This window comes from Parambassis ranga, chromosome 16 (assembly GCF_900634625.1).
Source record: "Parambassis ranga chromosome 16, fParRan2.1, whole genome shotgun sequence".
Lineage (NCBI taxonomy): Eukaryota > Metazoa > Chordata > Actinopteri > Ambassidae > Parambassis > Parambassis ranga.
In genome coordinates, this window is record NC_041036.1 from 10,517,497 (window position 1) to 10,531,142 (window position 13,646).

A 13,646-nucleotide genomic window follows, 5' to 3' on the forward strand; every position below is an offset into this window, starting at 1 on the left:
TTCCTCACAGTTTTGAAAAGAAAAGCAAAGCTTGTCGTTGGTGAATGAGGTGCTGCTTCTCTTTGATCAGATTTATTGCAGCTGTTCATCTCTACGATAACAGCTGGCAGAGGGACATCTGAACACCACTTCAATGGAAAATCTGACAGTTTATTTATAAAAAGGAATCAACATTATGACCACTGTATCTGCACACAATGGATTTGCCAGGTTTGCTGAATGATGACCCTCCTTTGTCCTATTTGTGCTCGTGCAAATGTCAATCTTTTCCTTCAAGGCATTGCATGTAAATATAATCTGCACATATTCTGCCAGATGTGACCCAGATGCCTTATCCCCCCCTTTTTTGTTCTTGAGATTTAGAATAAAATCAGGCAACAACCATCTAAACTCACAAGGATAATAATCATAGGCTACATTTCCCCTATCCAGGCCAGCTTGCGGTGTATTTTCCCTCCATCACCAGCAGATGTCGCCCTTCACTAAGCCACAGTCTGGTGGCCGTGAGTAGGCTCAGGTCTGTGATAAATACCCGCAGAAACAGGGCTTGGTTCTGTCAGACTTCATCCACATAAAAGCCCCGGCTGCCATTGGAGAGCCCGTTGGCAAGAGGAGCGAACAGGAGGAGGACGCAGGAGATATCCCAGGAACGCAGAGTCCATCACTACAGCTAATGTAACCAGACAGCAGCGTATGTTGGAGACAGTTATTTTACATTAGCAACTTCGTCATAAAAGAGACAAAAGAAGGCGAGAAAATGGGACATACCGCAATACCTATATTGATGGCTGTGTTGTCCTACTGTGCGTGGAAAAACGTCGAGGTAAGACAAGCTGAATCGTTTCACGGCGCACTGCACTGCGATTATTTTATAATACAAAATGTCGTGTTTTCTCTGTGTCGACATTACGCACACACACACACAGAGCTTTATCCAGGGCAGGTTTCATCTGTAAACGCACCGTCCCTATGTCAGCGAGAAGGATGGCACAGAGACAACAAAATGCACCAAACAGTGAAAATAAAGGCTGATCTGTGCTTCACGGGTTATCCTGGCTCGCTGCGTCAAGTGTGGTGGGCCTGTTATCTGACATGATGGACGTTACGGGCCTTTTGCTCTGTGGCAGGATGGAGATCAAATCCCATCTCATTGCATCCCATCTGGCCTCAGCAGCAGAGGAGGAAATCAGCTTGCATCCTTGGCTTTAGTGGAGTGCTGCATTTCTAGAGCGTGATGGAGTCATGCATATTCAGTGGAGAACCATATGAAAGCACAGTGATGGTTATAGTTTTTGTTCATATACTTATACAAACCGGGGGAAGGGGGGGGGGTAATAGTGTGTGTGTGGGATATGGGGTCATCCTATTGGCATCTGTCTCCATTGATAGGGGGAAAGGGAGTCTCTTGTACAGAGTGACAGATCAATGGGCCACCAGCTGCTCCTTCCTCCATCCTGCCTCATCACGACTTACAGCAGGCCCACTCCTTCATAGATGTGACCTTTAATTTCTCCATAACTCTTCAGATGCCTGTCATCCTCCTCTTGTGATCGGACTGAGGCATGAATTTAGGTTGGGGTATGTATGGTGGAGGTGTATGAAGGGAAAATGAGCAGGAGAAGGAGGAGGAGGGAGGAGGATGAGTCATGATGTCCCAGCTGGAGCTGTGGTACAGGTCAAACAGCACTTTTCCACCTGGAAATGAAGAGCAAACGCACCTGTGCCTGATCTGATATGCATGTCGGGTTCAGAGTGTCCCTCAGTCCTTAATAGGGTTTGCGATATGTTTATTTATTAGCCATCTTCCACGGCGAGTCTGTAACAGACGGAAAGCCTTTCATTCTGAGATTATTTCACTTCTCTAAGAGCCTTAGTGGGATTACTGCTATGCTGAGGAACAGGCTTTAGCTTCATACAAGAAGACCTGCCCATGAAGGTTTACACTGAAGATTACACTCTGAGAGGGTTGGATTACACTCTGGTATTAGTCATAATAAAACTGTCAGCTTCCCTTAATTTACTCAATGTTAATTCTGTTAAAATATGAATTGGACAAATTTGTTTTGATCTCTTTATTATTGTATGAAACATAAATGTGTTGCATTAGGATGTCTAATCAGGCTATAATTGAAAATAGTATTTTGCATTAGTAAAGCCTTACTACACCTCATTTTGATGATGATTTCTCAGCTTGGAAACACATTTTCACCATCATCCTGTGTTGTGTTGTTGTTGAAGGCTCGGACAGGCTGATGCCAACTGTCACGTATGACATATGTCCAGTAACGACTTACCTGCCACCACACTCACAGCATTTAGCTAATTGACATGCAGAGAAGTCCTCTTCCTGACACAAAGGGTCCGTAGAAACAGCCAGCAGCACACCAGCCTGTAAACATGTGCAGTTTGCCTTAATGGCAAATAGAAACAGCTTTGTTTGTTTGTCTAATATGTTTCTTCATGCTGTTTATGCTGTGGTAACTGGCTGCAGTAGGTGTTGTTGCAAATCAGTAATCCAAACTGAGGAGGATTTCTACACAAAAGTGACACACTCTGAGCTCCATGAAACATTTGTTAGGTATATTTTCAGGTGTTGTTAGAGTCTGAACTACCAGGGGCTTTCTGAAATATTAACACTATGCTATTTTCTTCTTTTCAGTGCATTTTTGTTTTTTATGTAATCTCATCATTAGGGATTATGTGCAGAATTAGGTTATTATTGATGTATGATTCATGCATGAGTTTGATTCATCATTAATTCACTTTAATGAAGATAGCAGTGTGCATACTGTTCTAGCCATGGAGGCACTGAGGCACCAGCTCAACTCTAACTTCAAGATCAGAAGACAAACAAACAGAAGAGATAAGAACAAACTTTCCCACAGAAATGATTCAGTCGTGTTTTGTAGTCTGCGGGCAGACTGATGTCACTGAAGTAAACACCTCTCTCACTGAGTTCCATCCACACATCTTCTCATATTGTTATTAATATAAATAATGATAATGATACAAAGCCAAATCAAGTCCATTATACATGTTGTAGACTTGAAGGAATGAAAACGTTACATTATTATTATTTAATGTCTGAAATTATATTGGCAGCAGAAGCCTGGGCTCCTTTTTAGTGTCTTGTAGGAAATAAATTATGCTTTAAATATCCTGTCATTTCTGACAATAAAGAAGTGATGGAGTAATATATGTGTTTAGAGCACATTCAGCTTTATGATGTTGCATGCAAAACAACTTAAAACATACTATAATACTTTCAATATCATGATATGAAACTACATTTGTTATCCCCTATAGTACAACTTTATCATTGATCATGATTATTATGATAATTAGTTTCAGAAAAATAATGCAAACAGTTAATAATATAATTAGCAAAGGTGATCAAATGTGTCATTATGGTAACATGTTGATTAAGCCGTTAAAGAAGCTTCTACTCTTGTAGAAATAGTTTAAATCTGCCATGGTGCCAATTTTTGTATTTTTTTATCAACTTGCATCATCATCATTTTGACACACAATCCTTGGCCTGCATAGTCATCAGGGAGTGATGCTCCTCCCTAATCAGCAAATCACAAAGCCTCACAGTCAGCTCGGTTTTTGCTCCGAAGAGCAAAATCCCCACAGAGGAAGATTGGATTCAAAGAAAACAATCATATAGTGAGTGCACTGGTGTGTGTAGCCAGAGTTGACTTGAAAAAGCAGGCCAAGGGACCACAGGTGTGCTCAGGTTTTGTTTAGTTATACATTTATCAAGATAAATACCTGCAGTGTAAACCTTGAACTTGAACACTCAGGCAGACCCAGAAAACAAAAACACTGGTCTGTGATGCGGGCATAAAAGAGAGGAGGGACAAAAACACATTTTAGTAAAGATTAAATACAATAGTTGCAAAGTCGCTGTCTAACCCGCCTCACCTCACAACCCCATCAGACCCTGTGCTGGAGCACAGCCATACAGATCCAGGCACCTCCCACTCCCATCTGCCATTCAGCGCAGTAATAAAAGAGGATTTGTTTAAAAAATGAAGGAAAAAAGGTAAAGACAACCAGATCTCCCTCTCGCTCCCTCTCTCTCTCTCTGCCCTACACTCACTTAATTAATTTTAGAGCTAAGAGATAATCGGGTTCCACTAATGGATTCCCGTGTGCTTGCTGTTCTCCACTATATCCGTGTGCCAGTGGGCATAAAACGAACCATTTTATTGTATCACATGTCCCCCCTGCTCTCTGTATGTGCTTTCCTTTCCAAGTTTTTGAAGTGCAGCATAGGCACACACACACACACAGGACCTGGATTAGATCTTGCAGAGTCATTGTGAAATGAGAACTTCCACACTGTAGTGCAGGAAAGGAGTGCTGTAAATGTGCCTTAGCAATTGAGTTGTTACCTGAGGTGACATACTAATGAATGTACTTGTGCACCCTTTGGGCCATTTTTGAAATCGACAGCTCTGAAACAGCACCTTGTGTTGTTTGGTTGCTGCTGCGAGTGACTTAGAGAGCCTGTGGTGGGAATGAAAAAGGAGTACATGTGTGCATGTGCGTCCCCAGGCGTGGAGTTCATCCAGCTTTTCCTTCAGAAAATAAATTGGCATTAATTGCACATTTGCTCTGCATCCCCCCGGTAGGTTGATGGATCCTCTGCCAAGTCCCACTTAAAATGATTCATCTTGTCTTCTGGCCTTTATGGAATATTTAAAATTATGGGAGTAATTCCCAATCTAGAGTTTAACAATATTTGCTTGCCTGGCTCATTGCTTTCTGTCATCTCCATAATCTGTCATGCGCAAACTGATGCAAGGCAAAAGAATAACATTTAGATTCCAGTTTTCCAAATATAACTTTACCTTTAGGCAGACACATTCAGGTTCAGGGAGTGGTTTAAAGGTTCCTGTTCCTTCCTGCACCTGTTTGTGTAACGGCTAAAGCCCAGAGGGGACTGTGGGTTTACACAAAGTTATTACCTGGGAAAAAACATTATTTAAAAAAACTTATTTTAACCAAGTAGGTTTAAACCTATGGTGGCCATGGCAGAAATTTTAGTCCTGAAGCATTATCCAGCTTTACACCTGGGTAGAGTATTATACAGCATTATAGAAAGTGATTCATTAAGGGTGTGACCGCTTCCTACTTGCACTGCAGACCTTCTAAGCTCCACCTTAGCTTTGCCCATATTTGGTATAGCCAGGAATTAGGCAGACTCAGGTACGGCCAAAGGAAACCTTTGGACTCATCCATCTTTGCATTATTCTGTGGTGTTAAGCTTCCTCCTGCCCTCATAATAGCCAAGAAAATGGTGAAGTTTGTTGCTAAAAGACAGTCCAGACTTTCACCCAGGAGGCCCCTTTTACTTTTATTCTGAGTTTTTGGCTGGGTTTTTGTTGTTGCTTTCAAAGTCGTTTTGAGAATCACAGCAGATGAAGCTGCTCTCTTTGTGTGTGAGGATGTGTTTGGCTGTGTGCAGTGTGTGTTTGTCCATTGTCACCTAGAGGGATTTGAGAGATGAGCACAGCTGTCCTAATGACATCATTCACTGCCACTGCTCTCCAAAGTCTTGCAGGGCAGAGATATCACTGCAGCCCAAGGTCTTCACACTGCCTCAGTAAGCTGAATGGGTTGTATTTCTGTGGAAAAAAGTTTAATGCCAGGGCAAAGCAAGCTGTTTAGTCTTGCCGCAGCAGCGGGTGGGAGGTTTCAGCAGAGCCCTCCACAAAAACATCTGCAGTGTGGTGATAACACTTGTCCTCCATGTTCAGGAGGAAAAAAAATTGAGAGTGCATGTGAAAAGAGATTGAGGGCTGGTAGAGAGACAGAGAGAGGGGGGAGGAGAGGGAGGGGGGTTGCCCTGGCACAGCAGATGATTTGAGAAACAGAGGAGGAGAGTGTAAGTGATGTAGAGGATGTAGAATGTTATGTGGGTTGCAGGGTGGAGTGCATACTCATGGAGCAGCCCAGTCTTATTCAGCCACTGCAGCTAGCAAAATCTAATTTCCTAGCCACCCCTGGATGTAGGGATGGAGAGTGTTCGGGGTTGCTGTGGTTCACTGAGGCTGATCAGGCCGGTATTAATATTCCACATAAGAACATTGGACACTGAAAATTGATGTATTTTTGTTCTGTCACACATCTCCAATTCAGATGTGACAAAAATGGGTAGAAATCACTGACACACAAGACGCAGGCACATGGACACACACATTCAGCACACATCTGCTGATTTATAAAGATGGCACGCTGCAGAGGCTGCATTAATTATTGAAGGCCATGGAAAGGTCTGGGCTCTCGCTTGTCAACAGGGCTTTGGCACTTGTCACGCACTCTCTCAGCACTCAGATGCCAGCAGCCGTCTCTCTTCACTCTACCTGTCTTTTTTAACCCCCTCCTTCCTCCTTCCTCCGAATCCAAACCCAGACCCACCCTTAACACAAAAGAAAATCCTCACGCCTGTCTCCTCCTCCTCCCCCTCCTCCCTCCTCTCTCTCTCTGTCCCAACCTCCTCTGTTCTCCTCTACATCCCAAAGGCACTTCTCACCCCTCCCCTCCTCAGATGCTGCTTCTCCATCTGCCTCAGCAGCTCTCAGTGGCCAGTGACATCTTTTCACTTTCCTTGCTTGTACTTTGATTATTCTTGAATAATTCATGTTCCAGACTCACCCTGCTTTCATTATTTTGTCTGCCCTTTCTACGTTTGCCCTTTTTCTTTTACATTTGTAACATTTACAAATGAAGTACTCTGTAGTTGTCCTCAGTTCTCTCAGTTTTATTAATAACATAATTTATTTTGTGAGGTTTGTCTTTGTCTTCATTTTTTTTTTTCTCACACACTGTAAATAATAATAATATAGCTTTAATAGGACGCACATTGAACTTTAAGGGTTTGCAACGTGCAGCTTAGTCTTTGTGCTGCTGTGGTAAAATCTGTGGGATGATAGAGGTGAAAATTGGCAGTGGCTCCCCATTTATGGGTGTGTTTTGTGTGATCACAGCTTAGGTTGTAGGAAGTGTCTTGATTCATGAACACTAGTTTGCAAATATGTTTTATTTTTAGTAAAACATACCATTTATTTGCATATTCGTCTGATGTACCTCTTGCTACCTTCCAAAGACCTTCACTATGTTATCTCCACTTCCTGTAATGTTTCCCCTTCAGTGATACCATTCTTTGATGTTAGCCTTTGATAGATGGCGACAGACAGATGGTTCAACCAATCATCTGCCAAGTATTCATTTCAAATTGACTGTCCTTTTCAAATTATCTCCTTGGGTGACCTCCCAGATGCCGTGTAACAATGGATTCTTTGCAGAATTTTACTTTTTTTTAAATGGTGGCAGTCTCACATTTATTTGTTGACATCTTGACACAATTTTATACATCATCAGGAGCCACAGTGTACTAAAATCTTGCTTTACTAGTGTCAATGCAAAGAAATGTAAAGTGAAATTTAAGGAGGAGCTGGATTGTTTACATCACATTATCATATGTATATTTTTATTTAAGACAATTGAGAGCACCAGTGAATTTATTTATGCAATGGTACATTCATTAATGTATTTGAGAGTTGAAAATGGCTTCCGGAGTAACTGTCAGCCACTGTTTGTTTACTGGTGTTTATGTGTTCTAGGGTGGAATTTGATGAAGAAGGGTCCATCCCTTCCCTTCCCTGGAGACAAAATGTTCCCACATCATTCGCCTACTTTACACAGTGCACACAGAAGGAGATCCTTTATAAAGAAGCAGGCTGCTGGTGCAGACAGCTGGGATAGATGAAGGGAGTCAGGTGCTGTTGTGGCTGCTGTTACTCATCAACAATGTAATTCTGCTATTGATGGAGAGGCAAATAGTATTTCATTCTTTTCTCAGCTCAGGGTCAATTGTTTGCCAAGGCCGCACTGTGCCAACAGCCAATACTTATAGAAGCTAGACTGACAAATTAGATGCTTTACATAAGTCTATCTCTGGCTTGGAAAATGATTGTAATGGACGTACAAAGCATGGACGTTCCACGCCCTGCTTTTTTTTTTTTTTTTTTGCAGATTGCCTCAGTGATTAAAGCCTTTTCTCTTTAGTTGGACTGTCTGTGGAGACTTCATATCCAGAGGAAATGAGATAACACTAATATTTAATCTGCTGCAGACTGCACAGCCAGCACACATTATCTCAGCAGTGGATGGCCCCGCTTTAAAATAGCACTGAGAGAGGCAAAGCAAGATTGAACATGTCAGCTTGACGTGATCCTGTTTTTTTTCTGACATTGGATTGAGTTGATTTATCAAACTGTGTGTTCCAGGTTGTGATACACACAGACAATTACCTCGGTGCTGCAGTTCAACAATAATCAGATTATTTACTTTGGTACTTTTGTGAGAGCACACTTTGATGAAACCTTGGAAGGTGATGTTGATAAATCTGCTGTGTGGTAAAATGTGGCCTGTTCAGAAGAGTGACACATTGTTAAGTCAGCCACTGATTCACCACATCAGAGAGACATTGATTCAATGAGGGCAGCAAGTGAGCAACACTATCATCTGGGACACTGGACTTTGTCGTATTAACTGTAGTTAAAAAGTTTTTGCATTTTAGATTTTTTTTTTATTTCACTTATTTAATTGTAGCTTTTAATCACAAATATCCATGCTTAACTTGATTATTGAAGGTTATTACGTTATATACATCATTGTATTTACATAAATGTAAGCACTATACTGGCAATGCATTGTTGTTGTCACAGTTTTTATGTATTCAGATGCATATTATTGGCATATATGTAGTAAAACAACTCACAATGTACACTGAAGTTTTGTCTCCCTTCTAAAAACCACATTTAGCCCACACTCACCCTGACCTAGTATTGTATGTAGCCTGATCTACCGTAGTATGTAAACAATCACCATGCCCTGATAATGAAAGCTAAACAACAATTAAGCCAGCCATCAGCGGCCTGCCGAGGATAGAAAGTAGTACCACACATAAGCTGTCATGTGAGAGAGAAGAAGAAGAAGAAGAGGCAGAAGAAGAAAAAGAAGAAGAAGAAGAGAGAGAGAGAGAGAGAAATAGAGAGAGGTAGGCTCATAATGAGCAGGAGAGAGAGAGTGACATGCTTGAAATTCTGTAGGGAACCAGTTGCTACGGAAACAGGGAAGGTAGTCGGCTCCTGTGGGTGGTGTTACCATGGCAACCACCCTCAGCGGCCAAGTGATGCTGAGACGGAGAACGTGGAGAAGGCTAAAAAAAAACAAATACATGTGTGTTTACGTGTTTGATGGCAACAAGTGTGACAGATGAAGAGGACGAAGCTGATGAGGGACGTGGGAGAGCGACAGCAGTTCCATCAACTTTCTTTTAAGAAGTAACTTTGGTTTGGTGTGTTTGTACGTGTGGCGTGGAAAGCATGGTCCCAGCTGACCCAGCCAGCATCACTTGTTTATCATACTGTTCGTTAACACAGCACCTCATTATCATGAACAGTAGGCCATCGATGCTGCGCAGGGCAACACCCTCCCTGAGAGGCCTGGAACAAAGAGGTTATCCTGCAAGTCTGTGCAGTAGCAGGGGTCATGCTGGCCATGCTGTGTTATTTTATCAGCACATTCTGACCTCTCAGTGGGAATTAAGAACCAGCTTGTTCTCACTGTGGTGATACAACATGCATCTAAAGCAATGAGCCATATGTAAAACCTAAATATATATAAATAATAAAAAAATGTATGTGGGGGATTTGGGGTCTGTGCCACTAATAGACACATAAACTGATGCTTTTAGTTTAATGGTCACCCCCCACCCACCTGAACTAACAACAACAATAATAATATTAATATACATGCAGGATGTGCCTAATTTCTCTAGGCTCACACACATACATAACCTCAAAGCCTCATTTCCATCAGATGCATCTGCTGGCTCACAGGGGAAATAGTATATATGCATAAATATGAGTAATGTGGATGTTTTAACCTCCATTCCCTCCCCACCCACGCCCCCTCTCCCCCTCCCCCTCTTCCACTGTCGCACCCTCTCTGCCTGTACGGCGAATATTACTCCATCTTCTGCTGAAAGCAGTTTTATTACTTTGCCATCATAGATTCAGTTCAGCACAGCTTTATTCATTTGGCAAGCATCAATAAAGACTTCCTGCGAAGAATTCTACAGACATGTATCAGTTTAGCATCAGAAAAACTTAATTCATGGTTTATTTTATTGTATTTGTTTACTAAAAAGAAACTGGCTTCTTTCATCTGTTGCCACTCAAAGTTCAGCCTCAGATCGACTCTAGTCGACTCTATCAACTAGGTAGTTAGGTAGTGCTTTGAATCCCTCCAATTCTAGCCAAAAAGTAGAACAAAGAATCCTAAAAGTTATTAGTTTGCTTACAAAGGGTGACTGAAAAGACCCAGAGCCCCACCATGGCAGCCATGATATGTGCTATGAAAGACTTCTAAATACTGAGGAAAGGAGTTTCATAGTGATCTTTAGTGGAGAAAGCACAAAGAACTTTGGAGTTTTACCCCACAAACCCACATCAACAACATTTGCTATTGCATATCTATCTTCTTTCTCCTCTTTCTCCCCTTGACTTCATGATGTTTTCTATTGTGGTCAAGAAATAGTGAATAGGAAAGAAACTAGGAGGTGTTTTTTTTACAGAGACAACAGACTTAAACACAGCAGAAAAGCCCAGAGGGTGAGATAAGAAGGAGGCGATACGAATCATCTTAGCTGCCTGCTCTTTGTCAGGATCACCGTAGAAAGACAGTCTGTCTTAAAGTGGATCAATTACTACAGTCCTTTAGCCTAAACATACCCTCGTTTAGGCTTCTAGATTGGTTTAATCTACTTAAAACTTGCTCAAGGGCACAATGATTCTGCTTTAAAAAAGGGGGTTGCACCAACACACACTCATCTCACTCAGCTATAAAATTGAATCATCTGAATATACCTGTTATCTGAAATTTAAAATCAGTTTACCTTCTAATTTAGAATTAACATGCTGTTTGTTTTATTTGTTTACCTCATTAAACAACAATGGCCTATAGTAATAGAAAATAACTGAGTTTTGTGTTTGATAATTTTAACATTAATCTATGCATGAAATGTTTACAAATAGAATTTGAACCCATTTATGACTTTTGTTTTCACTGTGATAATCTCAGTCTGCCTACAGACAATCTGTGATTTAGTGTCGATTGTCTTGACATTAGGATGATTCAGATAGACCTGCAGTGCTCAAATCTCCAGTAAGCCGATGATTCCCTCAATCCCCTGAGGTACAGCTCTTCAGCTTGAAATTGCATCTGCAGGCTCACAGTGTTTGGCATTAACATGTTGGCATCCCCATGTTGTGTTACTTAACAGTGAAGGAGGTTCAGCTGCTGTTACATAACAGCATAGATTCATCAACAATTCTAAGAGAAGACAAATCATTTCCTTTTGGATGTGCTGCAGAAACAGAATCTTACAGGCACTAAGTGTTTCCGGACTGTGTCCCTCTGGCAGGATTTATTAAACATTATTACGCAGTTGTTTGTCTCCCACATATCTGCAGGAGGTGGTTGCATTGAAGTATGATTGTGAGAATGGCCAGCTATGCTTTGTGTTTGTGTCTTTTCTGGAGAGAATCACGCACAGCGTGGCGTCATTATGGTGTGTGACTCAGAAGAACCATTTGCTGTTATGTGGGTGGAACTGAGAGGCAGACATGTATGCAACACAAGTATTACAATCACTTGTGTCATGCTGAATGTTGTGCAATGCCGCCTTTCTGTGCACGCATAAGGGTTGTGGGAGTTTCCTTTTGTGTGCTACTTTTTTTTTTGACAAGTTGTACGGAAGTGGCTGAAAGCCCAGATGTGAAGCTCAGAGGAAACATAGCTTTAACAATGGGAGAATGGGAAATTCAGGTGTGTTATACACAGAGAAGGAGGATGTTGTTCCCAGCTGGGGAAGGTGAAGTCCCTCTTGCTCTGGTGCAGACCTTCAGTTGACCTGCTTTTGCACATGTGGGAAGTCTGTATCCAGCTTTAAGGCCATTCAGTGCCAGGAGCAGCTAGTGACCTTTACAGATGAGACAAATTAGTCGCTGTACTGGTCCAGCTTCAACGATTTGATCAGTCCATGAATGGACAATAGATGTCCTTTTAAACTGATGGATCACCCCTCAGCTCTTAGCATCCATACTAAATACTCATAACACAGTTGGTTCCCCCTGCCTCCAGATCTATGGAGTCTTTGCAAAGATGCCAGCTGACATGTCCTGTATTTTAAACTATATTTGAAATCAAATCAAATTTTGGGAGCTGGTTTTGGCTGCTGTTGCAGACCTAGATGAACCCTGGTGATTATGGGGCCATCTGCTCCCAGTGTGCCCAGCTGGATGCTGGACCGCTGTAATCTGTACTGATGAAGTCTGACTTAGACTGTGATGTTTACATATCTCTGCAACCCAAAGCCTCTGTCATAAGAGGTTAGTGATCAAACGTGAGAGAAATTATTCTGCTAGAAGTAACTTCACTGATATCTGTGTGGTTTACAGCAGAACATTATAGAACAATACATAAAACACAATGCAATATTTTTCTACTCTGCCCATCCGTCTCTCCTGAAAAGAAAATTAATGGCTTCAATTAGCCATTAGTCAGAGATGTATAATAATGAATCAATGTGCAGAGCTAACCTGCTTCATCCTCCTTTGTCCCTTCTGCACCGGGAGAGTCTGGCAGACTAATGTGGCTACTCACTAATAACTACATGCTACATCAGGAAGAGGCCTGATGGAGCCTATGAATAATTAAGCAACATGATTACAATGATGAATGCTCCCAAATCTATCTGGCCATTTAGCACTAGTCTAGGGAGGAAGGCCAAACAGCAGAGTGTCACGCATTGTGTGAAAGCTGTTAGGGAGGGAGAGGGAGACAAGAGGGCTCTCAAGGATAGGGTGGCAGAGGGTGGATGGAGCTGAGCCTTTAGAGGATGGCGGAATAAGAGAAACAAGGAAGGAGGGGCTCAGAGGCAGGAAGACACCCACTATTTGGCCATCTGTGCTGCAGAGAAGCACAAAGGCATACTCAGAAGGGCCTGTGTATGTGTGTGTGTGTGTTTCATAAATGCATGGGTGTGCATCTATGAGTCCTTTTTGTCTGTGGGAGTGATCTCTGCATGAATGATGGCAGTTGGCCTGTCTACAGTGGTAGGAGCTATCCTAGTTAATCAGGATTTTCACACTAGAGATGTCAAAGCTCAAAGTCGCCCTAAAGTTTACTGGATAGATTTATTTTCTGTATCCCCATCTGATGACTTAAGAACAAATCTGCAAGTTTTGCATGCGTGGATCTCTGGTTCTGCAAGACTAACTTGTGCCAGGACGCTGCTTAATTAAGAGATGTGTGTGTGTGTGTGTGTGTGTGTGTTACTAAGAGAGCAATTTATGTTTGCATATTTTCAAATTGTGCAAACAAAGTGACATGCCACAGCCAGGACAGTGCAACAAAGGCCATTGTGTTTGCACTGACTGTTTCAATTACTGCCACTTAAACAGAGGAAGGAATAGTACAGTAATTTCCTTAATAAAAAAAATGCTGTTACAGGAGCAGCGAGCTGCTGCAGATAGAGTGGAGGCAGGCTTATGTTAGTTTGACCT

General features: G+C 41.9%; 1 protein-coding gene across 2 annotated transcripts in view; it reads left to right on the top strand.

Moving 5' to 3' along the window:
- The first annotated feature begins 529 nt into the window (after positions 1 to 529).
- The window catches only part of aplp1 (amyloid beta (A4) precursor-like protein 1), a 28,092-nt gene continuing 14,975 nt past the window's right edge, over positions 530 to 13,646 (top strand). For both annotated transcript variants that reach the window (XM_028424847.1, XM_028424848.1), the window contains exon 1: positions 530 to 823. In XM_028424847.1, coding sequence (XP_028280648.1) covers positions 758 to 823 — 66 coding nt within the window. In that variant the 5' untranslated portion in view covers positions 530 to 757. The remainder of the gene's footprint in view (positions 824 to 13,646) is intronic.